We start from the raw sequence: 19609 nt of genomic DNA, 5'->3' as shown, positions 1-19609 counted from the left end.
GGGTATTTATACTGGAGTGGGAGAGGAATGTGAAACGTCAGGTTTTACAAAACAGGGGTGGCTCGCGGCTTGACCTCGCGGCTTGACCAAGTCGCGAGATCCAGTCGCGAGTTAACCGTATGGCCAGTTGTCCTGTTTTGTCCTGTAGTGCTTCAGCTAGCATGACTGTTCATCTTCCAGCATGCTTGGCACGTGTGCAGCTTCTGGCGGCTTGCAGCCGCGAGTCCACCCGCGAGTCTCTGTTTTCTTGCACACTCTTGAGCAAACTTCACTCTATCTCACTCACTACCCTTACAACAAACCCACCTAAATACAGGGTTACTAAATGCTGAATTACAAGCAAATTTGGCACGAAATAAAGCCAATTAGATGGTTGAATAAATTCAACCTTACGGAAGCACATTAACATGAATAAGAAAATAAAACATACATATGAGAACAATATTTAATATGTTTTGGCCAATTCCATGCCTATATCAACGGGCAACACCAATCAAAAATCCACTGTCAATGATATGGATTACAATCACACTCACAACTCATCAACATAAATAAAACCTCTCACAAACTCACAAACTTTGCACACACAAACTCACAATCCTAAAGCCCCAATACACCCAATAACTCTTTCACACTCATAAAACAAACAAAAACTCAACACAACAATGAGTAATCTTTTAACCCCAAAAATTTACCAAATTACTCTTCGAAGAAACCAACTTATGTTCGTCTAGGAGTTTTCTCCTCTCCCCATATGGGAGTAACCTTAGACAAAAGTCACCTATCTCTAAATAATAATGCCTATTTATATGACTCCATACATATTCCTTCATGGACAAAGAACATCCAATTACTTATTGAATAATGAATACTTTTTCCTTTCATATTAAGGAGAATATTTGTCTTCCACACTAAGTAAACTCACTGCCTTTCATACTAAGGAAAAGCCCTTCCTTTCATTTCATGCCAAGGAAACCTAAACTAAATAATTTTAGGAATTTGAGGCAATTTCTAACATATAATTTCAGCTAGAAATTGATAGCCACTATGGGGCTTGATACTATGTGGTCATGTTGATCAATCCATTTCAGAAAAGCATAGATTACCATTTGAATTTCTCTATCAATCTCAATGCTCACAACAAAACCTTGCTTATGATATTTGCGAGTGAATGTTAAGAGTTTCAGGTACAACTTTGATTTTCATTCCAATAGGAACATTCTCCAAATGTGCTCGGTAAACAGTATTATCATCGTTTCCAACATTTGTCACAACCCTACTAAAGTTCTGTGCCACTGGATATCTGGTTTTGTTAGAGAATATGGCCATGAAAGTGGGGTAGTTTAGATCATTAATAGGCTTTTGGCTGCAGCTCCATTGAGTTCGTTTAATGACAAGACTTATTTGGCTTTTAGTGTATCCCAGGCCACACAAAAATTCAATATAATCTTGAAAAACCGTGTCATAGATGAGTCCAGGATCCATGGCTTGGTTTGGATTGATATGTCCAGCGCCAAATTGTAGAGGTGTCCCAGAAAGACCTGTCCATTGGTCTTTCAAAATTGCGCCAGTATTATCATTGGCATATTGGCATAGGCTACGGTCATTATAGCTGATCGGATAGCTGCTGGGCTCCATTCAGGGTGGAGTGTTTTCAACAAAGCTCCAACGCCGGCAACATGAGGTGCCGACATTGATGTGCCTGACATTATTGCATAATCTGAAGCCAAATCATATTTGCCAACTTGCATGTATGGTATGATGGGTGAAACTGCACCTAACCCTTCAAATCCTGGAGCCAGAATATCCGGCTTTAGAAGTCCTGGACTGATTGGGTTCGGTCCTTCTAAAGAGAACAAGGCCACTTGAGGTGCAGACTCTGTACCCAACCTCGTCAAGACAAACCTCATGCTTTTCACTTTGGGTTTCTCACCCTTGTCACATACTCTTTAATCAAATATCCTGAAGCAATTGGTAAAATAAGGCTTGGAGTGGAGAACCTATCTGGATGTAAAGTAAATGATTCATTGTTAACGATGATAGCCGCATTAGCACCTACCCTCTCGAGCTCCCCAAGCTGATCAATAGCATAAATCTCAGCGCTATAATCACAGAAGACTACCTTCTTAACAACCTCTTCTCCATCCAATGCTGCGTAGTTGCACATTGCTTTGCTCAAGTTGGCTTTGCCATAGTACGAAGGTAAATCAGTAATGAAAACGCTTTCTGGAAAGTATGATGTACCTTCAAAGGAAACCCCTTTTTTAGAGTCACTACTGCTTGGAAACTTCGGTCAAGTGTACCAGCCCCTAATGTTGTGATTCAAGGTGCTCCATTGTGTACTGTTTTGAAACCTCGGTCATTTCCAGCAGAACAGACAACAAATATTCCTTTCTCAATTGCAGAAAGAGAAGCAATGGCAATGGTATCCTTGAAATAAGGTGGCTGATCAATGCCAAGGGACAAAGATATGATGTCAACCCCATCAAGAATTGCTTGTTCCATGCCAGCAAGCAGATCAGTTGCAAAAGTCGATTTTTTTGTTGTTGCCCAACTAACCTTGTACATGGCAAGAAGTGCAGCAGGAGCCACCCCACTAGCTGTGCCTCTTGCATATCCAAAGTGACTAATACCAGGTACATAGTTACCCACTGCTGTGGATGATGTGTGTGTACCATGACCCATGAAATCTCTTACAGAATTAAAGTCTTGTTCCTTGGATATTTGAACACCTGCAGCTTGAAGTCCTTTCCTAAACGTTTGCGCCCCAATGAGCTTCCAATTGCATGCTGAAGGACTAAATGTTGTGCCATTCTCACACTTTCCCTTCCATCTTTGTGGCACTGGTGACATACCCTCGTCATTAAAACGCTCACTCTGGCCAAATTCCTGTATCAAGAATGCCAACAATCACACCTGCTCCATATGATGCAGTATGCCATATGCCAAAGCTTTGTTGTAGCCCAAGAAACTTAGGAGTGTAGGTTGTAAACCACTTGCCAAAGGACTCCGGGTATGTGGCAATGTGAAATGGAGATTCCTCAATCTCAGAGAGCTGAGAGGGTGTGAGCCTTGCACTGAAGCCATGTATGACATGGTTGTATGACTATAAGTACAACAATAGTTCTTTGTCATCAGCAGGAGATGAGAATAATGAATTTAGGATGGAACGATGCCATGATTCATGGGTAAGAAAGACTCAGGCGTGTCAGAATGGTCCATATGAATGATGTATGTCTTGTATTCTTCAGATTCAGGCATTGCATTGACAAAACCAAGCAGAAATATTTGCAGCGAGAGTAGTGCACGCTTTGAAATCAGATGGGAGAAACTCATCTTCATGGTTATTGTGGTGATGGGCTAGCTATTGTCGTAGGAAACAACGAGAATTGGAATGTATTTAATACCATAGGAAAGAAATGGTCTGTGCTTAAAATATTCCTTGGTTAATTTCAAAACTATCCGTTGAGTGAGTGAAAGGCTACTTGAATCAAGTCAGAGCCCGCGAAGCAAGCCGATCCAACGAATAGATGGAAAATTCTATTCTATAAAATTTTAAGCAATGAAAGGTAACGTTTCTTTAAAAATTTGTGGCAATGGAGCTCGTAGCAGTCAGGATTATTGGATTGGCTTCATTTATTGTATAGCTGTTATCATAGACTCATGAATGTATTGGTCCAAAAAAGCATTCGGTGGCAGTGCAACTTAGATATGAATTCAGTGGCTATTACATCCAGAAATTCACTCTCCTACAGAGAAGAATGCCAGTTGATTTCAAAATAGAACGATTGAAAAAAGGATCAAAGGTCAAGAATTGATCCATGATGGTGTTGCTATGGCAATGAGCAACGTTGCAAAAAGAAGATGCATTTTGATTTACTTTCAAACATGCCTTTTTTAGTAATGACAAAGGAACCTATATTGAACAATACACACAATATAAACCTTAAACTAGGTCAAGTGCCATCCTCATTAGTATAATTGACACGAGTTATGAAATCTTGTTAATCATTTTTTTCTCAGAATGTTTACCTCACATTATTCGTTGAAATAGTGAGGTGACTTTCTTTCAGGATGTTACAAAACAAATAAAAAAATTGTTTGCAATTGCATGAGTGAAAATAAATAAATAATTAAAAATCAATAATTCTCCAGTGCTGGGTACACTAAAGAAACCCAATTACAAGAAGAGTCCATTGGTTAACAAAAAATGTCACATGGCCGATGAGGTGAGTAGCACTCAATATACAACAATTTGGATACCTTGTAACTCAACTAATTGCAAGATAAGAGATTCTATCCCTCACCCCTCACAGAATCCTAGGTTAGTGCAGGTATATTCTTTCAGCAGGTAAGTGTAATTTTAACAACTGAAACTGTATAGACCAATATGATAAAGCCACTGATATCACTGCTCAATCTCCCAAAATGCCACATCAACATCTGAACAACCGACAATATGCTTGGGTGTCTCCTAGCAGTTTGGAAACCAAGTATTTTCCAGGAGTTCCCATGACTGATGCAAGATATATTTTTCCTTTCTGCTAATCACAATTTGTATATAAAGAACCAACGTGGCCGCTACACATACTGCCAACAAAATTGCTTGCGATATAAACAAACTCAAAGATTGACAACTGCACAAAAAATTTGAGTGGTCAGCGATGAGAAATTCATGAACTCCCCTCCCCCCCCCACCCCCCCCAAAGCAGACTATAGCAGTTTACTTATTGAAATTTTCCCCTATTACATATGCTGCCTTAAGTTCCTCATATATCAAAATCAATTAACATTGACCATTAAATTTTTGTTTGGAGTGTGATTCCTGGTTCTATTTGAATCTCTCTAATTATCCATTTTCAAACCCTTTCTTTAAACATATCTTTGTTATTACTTGTGAAAAACCAAGTTTTCTGCTAAAACCAACTGCTTCCCTCATCATTATTTTCTTGGATACTTCAATCCAAATGGACATTGTTGATAGCCCTTAGCCCCCAACTTACAAGAGTATCCTAGTTACAGACAAACATAACAATAACAATCAATATTACATAAACAATAAAATGTCTGCAAACAAATAAGAAACATACTTCAAGTTGGAAGAGAAGACATCTGAATTTGGTCGTCTAACACCCCATTTGATAAATCAGAACTTTGTAAAGAATCTTTCCTTGTACGTTCCAAAGAAGTTGCCTCATATATCCCTACAAATTCAGTCACATTTACACATAACGTATGAAAAATTAACTATAAAAAAGAAGCAGAAATGAAGATTTTCTCACTAAAGCACTGTTTCACACCAGTTTCTAAATCATTTACAAATTCATGCCAGATGCTGAGACCATAACATGTGTTTTCTCAATCCATTTACGCTTCACTCTAATTTCCCTTTCTAGTTACCTAGTTAACATACTTTTCTTCCCCTATATCAGTAAGAACAAAACTATACAGCAAAGGAAATACAAAGAAGGAAGGGCAAGACCCCCTTCCTCAGAGGTTTCCAATACAACAGATAAAAGGGACGGGAGAAGCCAACAAGAAGCTTCAAGTATGCAATGACAAAGCAGCAGTTCCTCTAAGTAACTAATAAACTTTATGCTGGTAGTTACACATAATAAGGACCCTCTTCTTCTACTATGTGAGTTTCAAAAGGAAATTGAGGCCAACAATGTGATAAATCTTACTTCAAAGATATCTATTCCATCTTTGGGAAACAGTAGTTTAAGTTGCATGTTGAGTCCATATGCATGATGCTTCAATCCTCTATAGATGAATTATACATTAAAGCTTTGCATTCCCATTTTATTAATTATTCAAAATTATCCATTCTATGACACATATGGTTAAATCCATAAGAAAGATATACTATATTATCCAGCTTCAACTTATGTGGAGTTCAGTGACCTTGAGGAAATCAATAAAATTCATGTTTTCAGTCTTTCAGTCCCATGATAGACTATTGCTAGTTATCCGACAAAGCATGTCATACAATAAAATAGAAATAATTCTTTTGGATTAAGGGATAAAGCCAAAGTTAGAAAGAGTGAAGAGAAAAACTGACTAGCAAGTGTAAAGTATCCCTTAATTCTATACAAAAATGGTCGTATGAACAGTTATGATTTTCTTAATTGGTTGAAAATAAATTGTATGAAAACTTGAGGCTATTACAAGCATGAAGAATGGTGCTTCAAGATTTCAACCTTCTCCAGATCAATACATGTCCAAAATAGTTATGGTATATATATTTTTTCTAAGTGATATCAAATATTTACATAATATTTATTTTTATATTTTAATGTGAAAATAACATCTGTTGCTAAACAAGAGTATTTTTGCTTCATTTATTGCAGAAAATTGTATATCTTTGGTGGAGTGTTTTTATCAATGAAAGCTGAAGATGAAAATGATATCGAATATTTACACAATACTTATTTTACATTTTAATGTGAAAATAACATATGTTACTAAACAAGATGTATTTTTGCTTCATCTATTGCAGAACATTGTATATCTTTGGTGGAGTATTTTATCAATGAAAGCTGAAGATGAAAATGAATATATAATACTACAACCAATACACCTAATGGGTCATGAACTCCACCTTGCTATTACAAGGGGAGGAAACGCCATTTGAGGTAAACCAGTATACCACACACCCCTAGAACTGAACCTTTATGGTCCAACCTTTATATGACTCCTAGCCAGTAGAGCACAGACTACAAAGGTTACTTATTTCAACATATTCTAATATGAAAGAAGATTAAACCACCAATTGGACACCAAAATAAAAATAAAAGACTTTGAAGAATAAGACACCTTTCTGCACCTATGAATTGTTCACCCTAGTAATTTAAACAAAATAATTTCTATACATACCAAAGCCTAAAATTAAGCAGCAAATCAGGAAGCCCGTTAAAGAAAAGTCCATTTTGTACACAATCTCCATGACGATGATGCATCCTCCAGCTGCCATCAAATGCCTCGGCGAAGAAAAAACCATGTGTAATCTACAAATATATGAGAGTTACAATAATCAATTATGAGCCCCTTAAGTATATACTAAAACCATAAAGATCTTTAAAGAATGATAACATTTGCTCTAGAACTTGTGAAGAAGCAACATGCAGAAATAAAGAACACATCACATTAGACTTTAAAGTGTGAGAGTTTTGTGTGTGGGTGCGAGAGTGCATGTTTGTGTGTAGCTCCACACAACACACGCACACATGTAGTGGAGTCATAATTAAAAAGGTTGTGCTCAGTGCACAAGGCTCCTGCTTCAGGCAGGGTTTGGGAGTAGTGGTCAGTGGGCAGCTTTAACCCCAACTTTGGAGAGGCTAATTTCTAGACTTGAACCAACCACGGATCATTTGGACAGAGGGAACCTGTCATTGCACCAAGGTCTGATCTCTAATGTGAAATCATTATTGATTCTCTTAGACTCATGCCATCATGATGATTCTAGTCAACCCAAGGTATCGATTCCTAGGTTTTGCTTTCTTGCTATTCCAAACAAATATAGTACCTGATTCCTAATTTTATTTGTCTGTTCTTCAATTTTGGTCTTGGACCAGTTTTGGTTTTGTCCTATGTCATCAAATCTTTAGCTAAACCATAAGTTGCTTTTGTCATTCATATCACCTATCAAATCCCAATTAGTAGGGTTAGCAGAAACCTAATTGTCGTTCGTATCATTCAGGTTAGACTCTGTTACTATAGGTGAATAATAAATTAGAAAATGGATGTTAAGCAGCTCTGAAAAATAAACCAATCATTTTCAACTCACTTTCTGCTAAGTATAATGTCAATGGAAAAGGCTTGTAGAAACAAAAATGAGATTTTAAAAATTCATATCTTCTTCTTTTTTGGCAAGTAATTGTAAAATCCACTGCATTACAAGCATTAGATACTACTAAATGTAAGTCCACAGTGTGTGCATACAAGAGAGACACTGTATGTGTATAAGAAGCAGGTTGTAAGCAAATTAAATAAAATAACAACAAAGCCTAGTCCCAAAACCTTGGGATCAGCAGGTGTTTTTCTGTCACTCTCTCATATCCAAAATAATAATTGTTGTTGCCTCTTTAATTAACATGTCCTTTTTTACTACTTCTACTAGTGTTATTTTAGATCTTCCTCTACATCTTTTCATTCCCTCAGCTTGAATCAATCACTCTTTCTTACTAGTACATTAGTTGCTCTCCTTTGAATATTACCAAACCATCTTGAATGACTCTCCGTCATCTTTTCATCGATAAGTCACCCCCATCTTTGAATGAATATTGCATGTTCCATCTTTTCTTATATTTCCATCTTTAACAACTCTCCCTTATCTTTTCATCAATAAGTCACCCTGTCTTTGAACGAATATCGCATGTCCCACTTTTCATTCCCCCAACTTGAAATAAATCACTCTTTCTTACTAGTACATTAGTCACTCTCCTTTCCTTTGCATATTGCCAAACCATCTCAAATGACACTCCCTCATCTTTTCATCAATAAGTCACTCCATCTTTGAAAGAATATCACATGTCCCATCTTTTCTTATATTTCCACTTATCCAAACTAACAAAGTAAAAGGCGAAGTTACAAATTATACCCTTTAATTTTGACCCGTTTTCAATTTAATCCTCTAAGTTTCATTTTTTTTTTTTTTTTTCCATTTTAAATCCTTTAACTTCAATTTGTTTCCAATGTAGTCCTTCCGTCCAATCTGCATTGTTAAATCTACCAAAATGACGTTTTTGGAAAGTGAAAATTATTAAAACTGACGACAAGATTGGAGAACTAGATGGAAGCACTAAATGAAAACAAAATAATGTTAAAGGACTGAAATGATACAATAATTAAAAACCAAACAAAAACTTAAAGGATTGAATTGAAAACATGTCAAATTTAGGGGATGTAATTTGTAATTTATCCTAAATAAAACAACTGAAGTTTAAATAGAACAGTGGGTGTTCATACACAAACTTATAATCATAGTTTATAAGTAACAATAATAACTGAGCCTTAGTCCCAAAATTTTGGGGTCCACCATGGATCCTCAACAGACTAAGCACAATAACAATAAAGGCAATTGAAACCAACCAGGGGGGGGAGGAATGGTCTTGTCAATAAATACAATTCTGTTATCACATTTATGTCAACATATGTTTCTGTTCTGCATCTGTAGATTGCTTTCACAATAAATAATCATATCTAGATCTTTCCAAGGTAGAAAAAGGTTAGAAAAAAAAAATAGTACTAAGCATATTGTGCTTCATGTATGGCTTGTACCAAGTACAATGTAATGAACAAGTCTGATAATTCTCTACTAATATATTAGAGATGGGAAACCCTATAAAAATTTACAACATCAAAACAAATAGAATGAAATTAAAATGATTGAACTTTACAATGAGTAGCCTATTGAAGGGTGGGACCATCAAATCTATTAATCTAAAATGCTTGAAGGGCTACATTGACAAGCATACAAATATGCATATTTCTTTCCATGCAACTCAACTCAAACCAACTCAAGTAAGCCTCAATTTCAACAAATTGGGGCTGGCTAAATGGATCCTTTTACACCATTTGGCACCATCTAGGGCCATGTCCCCAATTACCTCTAACAACCAAGTCTTTCCTCAAAACTTGTTTTGCCTCCTTTTGCCCTATTTGTTCCTTAATATTAATCAAATCACTCTTTCACACCCGTGTGTTTGCATAATTATAAACACAAATTGTAATAGACAGAGCAGCAGTAAGGAGATTATAATGTGAGGTACCTTTCTTCTGCTATACTGTCGACATAGAATATCAAGATAATTCCAAAGAAACTAGTGCTCAAAAAAGCCCAGGTAGAGAATGGCAGCTCCACACTGCTACCAGAAGGTGATCCCTACATGTTCCCAAAAATAAATAAATAAACAGAGGGTGGGGGAGATTAGGAAAAAAACTACAAAGAAAAAAGAAAAAGAGAGAATGATGTGCTATAAGACTTACTACGATTGTGCTCCACATGGCCGCAGGAAATAGAAAACATGTTGCAGAAGCAATAGTTATGGCATGAAGCCGCCTTTTAAGTTGATTCTGAATGCAGAAAATGGTTAAAATCAATACTTTAATGAATATTAAGTAGCTTAGATCAATTACAAAAGGGAAAAAATTGTACTCAAAATAAATGGGTCAACAGGGAATGCAAAAGACAACTGCATTTAGCTCAATATCAACACCTTGAGAGAAACACGGCGTGCAACCACTCTTCTCAATGCCGATAAGATTCCAGCAAAAATGGGAACCACCATTTCTTTCATACCCAACACTTGTTCTGTCTGAACCTCAGCATCAGGGCTATCTTTCCATGGTAATTCCAGGTTAAGTTCACAATAACAACAATGCTTATCATTCACAATAAACAAACAAACAAACAAAAAGCACCGAAAGAAATGATTAAAGGGTCAAAGAAAGTGTTCAAGCAGATACTGAAACACATGAAAGAAAACACTAGCTTGATACAATTCAAGTTTGAGAATAAAAAATTATGTAAAAGAGGATATAGAATGGAGAAAATGTTGCCATGGCCCACCCCTGAGCTAGTAAGTAGAAAGATGCCAACATTGCAATAAGCCCACCTACCTGGTAAAAGATGAGGAAAAATCCATCTGAGTATTTAAAGAAAAAACATCTATTTTCTTCCAATCTTCCAATCTGTATTTAAATAAATGTTATCTATTATCTCCCATAATTATCATTGATAAGAAATCACTGGCAAAGTCATCTCATATGTTGCTTCATTAGGTAAATATTTTACCTAAAGCTAGAGCTTGATTGCAAAAGAACGTCCAATACTCCTACCAGTCCATATTGTCTACTCTTAATTACTCAACCAACACAATAATACCGGGAAATTTGGCATTTAGCAATATTTTAGCAACTATATAGTTAGGAGTAATGTTCAGGACACAAAAAAGTGCACAACTTTGTGCCACAACCTGCCACATAGCGAGTTATGATTGGTGTAAGTGTAATAGTAGACCATGTGGGGACACACCTACACCAATTACAACTCATCACGAGGCGAGTTGTGGCACAAAATTGTGCACTTTTCTATGTCTTGAGCATTACTCTATAGTTAGTTGTCAAGTTTGCAAAACTATTTTGCAAACTAACATCTCGAGTGTTAGAAACTTGAGTTCAGTGAAGGAAATCGAGAGTCTAAGAGTTGAGTTCCTATGCTGGGTTCGTGGGTCTCTTCTTCTCCTTCGTGGGGTCTCTCTTCTTTCTTTATTCTTATTTTCTTTCTTTCTTCTTCTTCCTTCTTCTCTGTGAGTCTACTTTCTTTCTTCTTCTTCTTCTTCTCCATGGGTCTCCTTTCTTTCTTCTTCGTGGGTCTCCTTTCCTTCTTCTTCGTGGGTCTCCTTTCTTCAGATCTTCTTCTCTTCTTTCTTCTTCTTCTACTTCTTTCTTCTTCTTCTCTGAGATCCTTAAAAATCGAGTCTGTTAGACTCGATTTCCCATGGCAAACTTGAGTTTATTAGACTCGAGATGTTAGTTTCCTAAATAGTTTTGAAAACATGCTAACTAACGAAATTATTAGCAAAATGGTGTTAAATTGCAAAAAAATCCCAATACTACCTCAGCCACATAACATTGGTCTTGTTTAGAAAATCCAACTTTATAAAGGAGCATCATTTAATGCGTGTCTTTTTGTTAAAATGGTACAAGTTTCAAAAATTACCGTCCTTAATTTAAACTCTAAAAAAAAGAATGGTATTAAATTTTAAATAAAATTAAAGGGTAAGTTAGGAAATTAATTTTTTGACTTCTAATAGAGGACTACATTTTGGAACATTCCAAAATGGAATAGAGGACCAACAATTTGGGCCAAACAATGCATATGGCTATCTCATGTTAAGCACTGGATAAAAGATCTCGAAGCAGAAATGACTAGTAGATCTTAAAGAGACCGATATCAATTTGATCTGAGTCACAGGAGAAACATGTCAGGCATGAAGCCAAAACCTATGTACTTAAGATAAAAGCTTTTAAGAGATATGAAGCACATTGCTAACTAAACTAAAACCATAATAATTAAACATATTAGAGAAAGCTACCTTCTTCCAAAGATGGCCTCTCCGCCCATATAACACTGCAGACAATACCCCAAGAACAGCACCAGAATACTCTGCCAAAATAGCTCTAGCACATATACAGCAAAATCAATGGTAACTACTAATAATAGAGACTATAATCAAGAAAGAATACACATTCAGAACAATCAAAGAAAATGAAAGGACCAAAAAACAGTAGTTCAGGGAAAGTGATGTAAGTAGAGTAAAACATCAAATGCCTACAGCCACAACAAACAGATTTGAGGGACCTCAAGTGCATTTGGATATGCTTTGTTGATTACTTATTTGATGAAAGTATTTTCAAAAAGGAGGGAAGAAAGTTTTTTTTTGGTGTGGGCCCACACAAATAAGCTCAAAAAACCCAAAAAAAAAAAGATGGCTTTTTGGGCTTGCCAAAAGCATTGCTTATCCAAAGGGAAGGAGCAACATCGACACCATATATTTTTTATTTCAACTCAATTTTATTACAATGCTTTCTCTTATGTTCTCCAACAAATTGCAAAAACTGACCCTTCACATGGGGGAGGGGGGGAAAGGAAGGAAGGAGAATTGAACAAGTTCTTAATAAGTAGGCACTCAAGAGAGTTGAAGTCTTCCTCAAGCATTAAAAGCCCTACCTGACTGGTCCACATGATTTGAGGCCTTTTCCCCACATAATGAAGTATAAAGCAGTTATGCCACCATTTATTATAGAAGGCACTACCTGAAAAGCAAATGGAACTTCATAAGGAATATATAAAACCAATCATATCAGTAAATTTCTTCAACGCCTTTTGTATGTAGTTCACAGTGATGTGGATGTTCTTTACTCAACCTGCTGATTTGAGAGTGGCCTGCCCTTCCAAGGTTTTTGCAATATTAGAAAAAGGATTGATGCTGGGACCAGACAACAAAAGAGAAAAAGTATGACTGGTGCTCCCGTCTGATTCAAATAGCGGTACATTGAGTAAACTGACCATATTCTCATGAAATTGCCAATTATATGGATTATCTGCAAAGGGGTGTGCCTGCATGGACACAAGATCATTGGTATACCAGTTTTGGCTATCAAAAAAAGCCAGGAGAGAACGCACAAAAATACCATTTAAGTTTTTTCTTATAAGAAACGTGTAAGCTTGTGATTTAATGGGACAGTAGTTTTCTAAATGATAAAGCTCACTGTTAAATCAACTCCCATCAAATTTTCCCACACAATGGTAATTGCTAAAGGATATTCATGAACACCATATTGAACAAAAGACTGGATTACATGGGGGGCTTAATAAGGAATAACCTATTTATAAATTCCAAGTCCTTTAGCATGTCAATTACACCCAAAATTTCAAATAAACATGTAAATGCATTACCTGGCAGGCCAACCAGAAGACCAGCAACTAAACATCATTATTGCCATAACCTAAGCTTAAATACAAATTAGCATATGCCTAAACCTCAAACAACAAACTAATGTGGAGATCTCATCACCAATAAGGCAGCTTATTGCCAACCCAACAGGAAGTCAGGAACTAGATCCAATCTCCACTCAACCAAGCCCAACATGATAGTTTCAGTAAGCATTGCTTATCTATTTTACTAAAACTGATTTGGAGGAATGTCACAACCCAAGGAAAGCACTAACCCAAAAAGGGCCGGTATACTTTTGCATCGTATATCCACTTTCTAGACACTATACTTTTGTGTCGTTAATATTACGGCTGGTTTCATGCATTTCCTTTTCCATTCTTGTTTTGCTTTTCTGTTTTTCTTTGTTTTGTATACCTCCTGCATACACTTTTTGATTTTTAATAAATTTCAATTACCTATAAAAAAAATTTTAAAAAAAATCTATTAATAGTAGTTAGCATCAGAAGATTCACGATATCTATCATTTAATACATATCAAACTGATGGAAAAAAGTGTCGTATTGTACGTGCATATTGAGCATGCTCATGAAACGTAAAATACAAATATGCATATCAAATGAATCATATCAAATCAAACATATTGTGCAATACATAAACAAGTGTATTTATACTGGGCTTTAGCTAATATTTTTTATTTGACCAAAGTCCAACAAGTTGTTGGACTTACTTTACTACAAGTTTCTTGGGCCACTTGGTTGAGCTCAATAAAATAACCATATTAATTATCTCTCTCTCCATACAAAATTTGGAATACACATGCTTTTCAATTTCAAGTTTAATCCTCTTTCTCTCGTGGTCTCTCTAACCCTCAAAGTCCCCATTTTGTCTTCTCTCCTCTCTTATTTTACTTTTCTTCTCTTTTCTCCTTCTCTCGCCCTTTTGTCTCCTCTCGTCTTTTTTTATTCCTTATAATCCATGCAGATCACAAGAGTAACCATAACACAAGAGGCACTCTTGGTCCTAGGTAGTAGGTTCTCTTCAACGTCCGGTTTAGATCTTTAGATTAGACGTACTCTTATCAGTATTTTTTATTTTGCATTTTGCAAATTAAGAAACTCTATATTGGACTACTTTGTATTAATGGATAATGGGCATGCATTATCCATTTTAAGGAAATAGATTTAGGCCAAGTGTACTCACAAATTAATCTAATTATTTATTTTGGTTATATTAGTTTAATATAACTTGCTCCTAGGCATGAGCATAACTTGCTTGGCCCATCAAGGGTGGATGCCCTTGAATTACCCACATGTTTTACTAGCTAGAGGCAAATCAATGGGCTCTTCTTTAAGAAGGTTGCTATGTTATTAAAAAATATAAAACTAATTGACTTATAAATAATGAGTCCAATATAACAAACGTGTATTTATACATAATAATTATCCCATGTCTAATATATATATATTATATAGGTAACTGGAAGTTTTATTGAATAAAAGTACATCCTGTTCACAATGGTGAAAAAACTGTACTTGAAATTATTACAAAAAAAAATCAAAGAGAAAAAAGAGCAAATTGTAGAAAATCAGAAATGGAAATACATTGTGTAAAATCACAAATATGCAACCACTCAAACAAAGTCCCAATTAGCAAAGACTTCAAAAGATCAACGGATCTCTCATCATCCTCAAATGTGTGAGTATTTCGTTCCCTCCAAATTAGCCACATCAAACAAGCTAGTACCATATTCCAAATGATTCATCCATGAAAAAAGAGAAGAAGCGAAAAAAGAAGAGAAGCAACAGTCCTTGGCATCACCCACTGAATTCCAAACATCAGATCTATATATATATATATATATATATAATGTTAGTTTATTATAAGTGTTTATTAAATTGGTCATTGGTTGATTATGTCCCGCCCATGTTTATAATAAATATACCTTCTATAGTTTTATTATGCATATCCAAAAATCTTCTACAAACTGTAGTATAACTTACAATATATACAAAAAAAAAAAAAAAAAAAAAAAAAAAAAAAAAAAAGAAGAGGAAAAATTGAATCACAATAGACATTTTGACAACTTTGGATCTACCTAATAAACACCCAATGCAAAACTCATCACACACCCACATAACACACACTCATATGCTCAAATCCACACAAGATTGGCTATCACAATCCCCCCACATAAATTCTTAACGTCCTATTCACGACCCAAGTTATGTTCTAGTGTCTCGAGTCAAATGACATTACTAGGTTGGCTATGATACCATCTATGATGATCCAAGGAAAGCATTAGCCACATCTATGTTTTACCCAAAAGGACTAGCCAAGTTACAATTAGGGCTAGCCAAAATCTACCTAGTAAACAACTAATGTAGGACTCAACACACACCGACACAACAAACTCATCCATTCCAATCAAATCCATAAAATTTGGGGTATCACAAGGAAACTTCTTAATCCATTACATAATGATTTAGATGATCACCCATGTATATATTGTTAGGAACAAGAGAATTTGAAAAAGGAGGCAAAACCCTAGTTTGGGTGCACTGCCAATCAACACTCATAGGGGTCCAACATGCAATTCCACCTTAACTTAGAGTGCCAATCAGCACTCCTTGCTCCTTTGGCTTCAAACTTGGCATGACGCTTCTCCTAACTACCATACACATGGCATAACCTTGAGTGGCCAATCATGAGCTCAATAAAACATGTAACTCAAGCTAGGAGTGATTCTTGAAGTTAGTTCAAAAGTTAGTTACAAGAAGATTACATTAGCGTTAGTGTACATGCAACACATTAATCGCATGTGAATATTCTTAAGGGCACATGCCTAATTAGTGAGCCATGTCTCGCCAATTAGAATAAGGCTTGAGTAATATAAATAAATGAATTAACCATTGATTGCTAAGAATCCTTTTGTTGCTTAGTTTCTTGTTATTTTTCTCTAGTCTTTCTCTTTTGGAGGTAGAGACTCCCTAGAAGTAGTCTCATTCTTGTAGGTGGTGACTCTCTCGATGTAGTCACAAATCATTCAACCCATCAACATTTGCATGCAATCCATCCATGAATTCCATACTAACCGAAACCCTATAAGTGATTTTCACTTATACCTAATCTCATTCGGTCATTCCACTTCAAGACTCACATCAAACACCAAAACCATCCCAATTCTAAGCAATAAGTGAAACCCAAGGGCTCTTAAACCCTAAACTCTAGCATTCAATTCCAAATCTCAAGAATCCACTTGAATCAACTCAAGGAACCCAAATCCAAATTGAGTTCCTAACATATTTTAATGACATGAACCAATGGGTCATATAAACGATTCACATTACCATACATATGTCATGATTTCTATAGACAAATTTTTTTATAGAAAAAAATGTCATGACTAAAAGCACGAGTGGCAATCTGAATCACCACATAGTGGGTTGAAGGATTCCTTCTAAGTTTGTCAGTTAATTATTTAAGCAATTATTTTATCTTTATAAACATTAAACACTTGAGAAGTGAATTCAAAGTTCAAAACTTCTACATAACATATAGTTTTGGCTAAAGTAGCTAAAATATACTTTTGGCCGCTAAAACTTGGTCCAAGTTTGATTCTCATCCCATGAATCTAAATAGTCGTAATTTAATAGCAAATTTCTCCTTTCACCCATATGTTGTTGAAGAAATTGCATACATTGCAAAGCTGATGCCACCTACACCTAGAATAAACTTAAAGTGATATTAGTGAGGACAAGCCTTGATGAGATGGTTGTAAGTGCCTTCCACCAAAAAGCAACAGGTCAAGGGTTTGAGTCTAGAATCAACCTCTCCACCAAATAAAAAAAGAAGAAGAAGAGTAAAACTGCCTATCAATCACCTCTCCCAACTCCGAAAAAGTGAAAGCTTTGTGGATCAAGTTACTTAGTTCTTACAAACTAATGTGTCAACTTTTAAGAACAAATAATATAATAAAATCTATACATTATATTTTATATGTGACCCTAATCACATTGACTATTGACTGATATATCGATTTGTAAACCTTTTGTACTGAAATTGGTAATCCTTTTAGCATTTTCCATAGATTTAAGATTTCCCTAGGAACAAAAATCGAACTTGCATCAAATTTAAAAGACTAAAAGCATCTTTCAGCCTGCATTTTCTTTACATTCCCCCAACTTTCCGCGAAACCAAACTGAACTCAAAAATTAACTGAAATGCTCAAAACTCCACATCTCTACAAAGCACACAAACAACAACAATAAATCACCTCCACTGTAACTGACGATTCACAAAATGTATTAGGCCAAACAAAAACAAAAAAAAAAAACAATTACACACAAATCATTCCCAACTTCCTGAGAACGAGAAAATGGCACGAGGTATTAGGCTTCGAAACATACACTAAAAAAGACAGTTAAAAAAGAAAATTAATTTCCAGAGGTTTTCTCGGGAAACAAACAGAGGAGGAAGGGGGGTTTAGGGTTTAGGGAAAATTGACCTGAATTGGGAAGATCCAGCGCGAAGATCTTCAGAGACTTGCCTTGGAGACATCATTTTGATTCTTTGTGTTTATTAGTGCCAAAAAACATAAAAGAGTGGGATCTCTCTCCCTCTAATAATAAAAATGAAAATGTCGAAATTTAGATAGAGTTTAGCTTAATCACAAATTAATCAGTGTTTTACAAGCGCTCAGCTTTCAGAGTGTTTAACCAAAACGACAAGTTTAAGAGGAGAGGAGAAGAAATCAAGAAATCTCCTCTTTTTTTCTTTTTTTTGTATAAGACAACCAGGCCATTGATAGATGGGCCTGAGGCCCAGAAGAATCGGACTTGGAACGGTTTTTTCTACCGGTCGACCCAAAAAAAAGAGGATTATCTATATATATGAGGGTTTTTTTTTTTTTTTTTTTTGGATAATTACAGCAAACCCACATGAGGTTTGGCCCGTTTGCACTTTACCTACCCGTGGTTCAAAATTTATCACTTTGCCCACCTGAACTTCAATCCGTTACCCATCCATTACCCACCTCACCCTCAGACGTTAGAAAAACACCCTTTTATTAAAAATAGAACATAACACGGATCAAACACGAACCATCAAATCTTTTCCTCACAAACACAAGAACACAACATTTGTAAATATAGTTCAAAATTTTCAGTTACATACATCCAAAACCAATTAAATCCTCTGAATCCATACCAAAATCCCTCACATTTTTCAAACCCAAACTGTAATAAAAAAAGTTTTAGAACCCAATCATAGATTAAACAGAAAATAGAAACAAACCAAAGAGAGAAAAACAGCACCATTGTTCATCCTGCCGATGGTGGTGTTCGAGTGCTTCGACCTAATGTTTGATGGTGGCTTGTACGGCAGCTTGGCTATCGTGGCGGTGGCTCATAGTGGTGCAAACAGCGGCTATGGAGGTCAACCACCATTAGCAAGCCAAAATCAAATAAAAGCCACAACCAAAAAGCCAAAAAAAAAAAAAAAAAAAAAAATTGAAACCCACGAAGCGTTGCCACGCACTCCACCACCATCACTATTAGAACCCATAACTCAGCACCACCACCATGCCTACAATCCATAACCACCACAAGCCACAACCCATAACCCCACCATAATCAAATCATTATCAAACCCACAACCCAAAAGCAAAAAAAGAAAAGAAAAAAAGAAAACCACCGCCGGCCAAGATGGAGGCCGAGATCGAGCTCCATTTTGGCCGAGACGGAGGCCGAGATCGAGCTCCATTCTCTCTAAACCACCACCGGCCCTCTTCCTGGATCTGCTCCAAACCTCCGAGACGGAGGCTGAGACCGAGACGGATGCGAGAACGAAGGAAATCTGATGAACCCATAACCAAAACCACAAAAATCAGATGAACCCACAACCAAAACCACAAAAAAAAATGAAACCCATGAAGTAAGAATGAAGGAAAATGAAACCCATTGCTGTGCTTTGGTCAAGGAAGCTTTTCTGGGAACGAAAGGCTATGTGGGTTGAGTCCTTTGCCTGCTTGTTCGTTCACCAATACATCTCCAGTGACTGCATTGGCTCAGACAGTGCCATCGAACCCGAGCTCGTTACCAGAAGCGGCTGTAATGAGTGAAGCAAAAGGAAAGTTGTCTTCGAAGAAAGGG

At 36.2% G+C, this 19609-nt stretch overlaps 1 protein-coding gene and 1 pseudogene across 2 annotated transcripts; both read right to left on the bottom strand.

Moving 5' to 3' along the window:
• Positions 1–1028: 1028 nt before the first annotated feature.
• On the bottom strand, positions 1029–3386 carry LOC126706638 (subtilisin-like protease SBT3; annotated as a pseudogene).
• A 727-nt stretch (positions 3387–4113) lies between these two features.
• On the bottom strand, positions 4114–18210 carry LOC126713889 (uncharacterized). Of its 2 annotated transcripts, XM_050413828.1 has the most exons (11): positions 17965–18209; positions 12931–13123; positions 12734–12819; positions 12099–12183; positions 10542–10620; positions 10218–10348; positions 9988–10074; positions 9771–9883; positions 6877–7007; positions 5091–5204; positions 4114–4637 (listed from the first exon to the last, which is right to left on the bottom strand). In XM_050413828.1, exons 1-10 carry the CDS (start codon positions 18018–18020, stop codon positions 5092–5094), a joined length of 1074 nt encoding a protein of 357 aa, XP_050269785.1. In that variant the 5' UTR covers positions 18021–18209; the 3' UTR covers positions 4114–4637; position 5091. The 2 variants fall into 2 exon arrangements, with proteins under 2 accessions (XP_050269785.1, XP_050269786.1); XM_050413829.1 differs by lacking the exon at positions 10542–10620 and having other exon boundaries at positions 10218–10382; positions 17965–18210.
• Between the last annotated feature and the right edge of the window lie 1399 nt (positions 18211–19609).

Source organism: Quercus robur, chromosome 2 (assembly GCF_932294415.1).
Source record: "Quercus robur chromosome 2, dhQueRobu3.1, whole genome shotgun sequence".
NCBI lineage: Eukaryota > Viridiplantae > Streptophyta > Magnoliopsida > Fagales > Fagaceae > Quercus > Quercus robur.
This window is presented reverse-complemented; position numbering and strand designations above follow the sequence as displayed.

What these genes read in the sequence shown, in the direction of transcription:
- LOC126713889 (XM_050413828.1), bottom strand. Translation starts at nt 18,020, where the DNA reads ATGATGTCTCCAAGGCAAGTCTCTGAAGATCTTCGCGCTGGATCTTCC. An exon ending in GCTGGATCTTCCCAATTCAG is followed by an intron (nt 13,124 to 17,964) that starts GTCAATTTTCCC and finishes GTGTCCATGCAG; the next exon opens with GCACACCCCTTTGCAGATAA. An exon ending in GGCAACATTTTCTCCATTCT is followed by an intron (nt 10,349 to 10,541) that starts ATATCCTCTTTT and finishes ACCTGGAATTAC; the next exon opens with CATGGAAAGATAGCCCTGAT.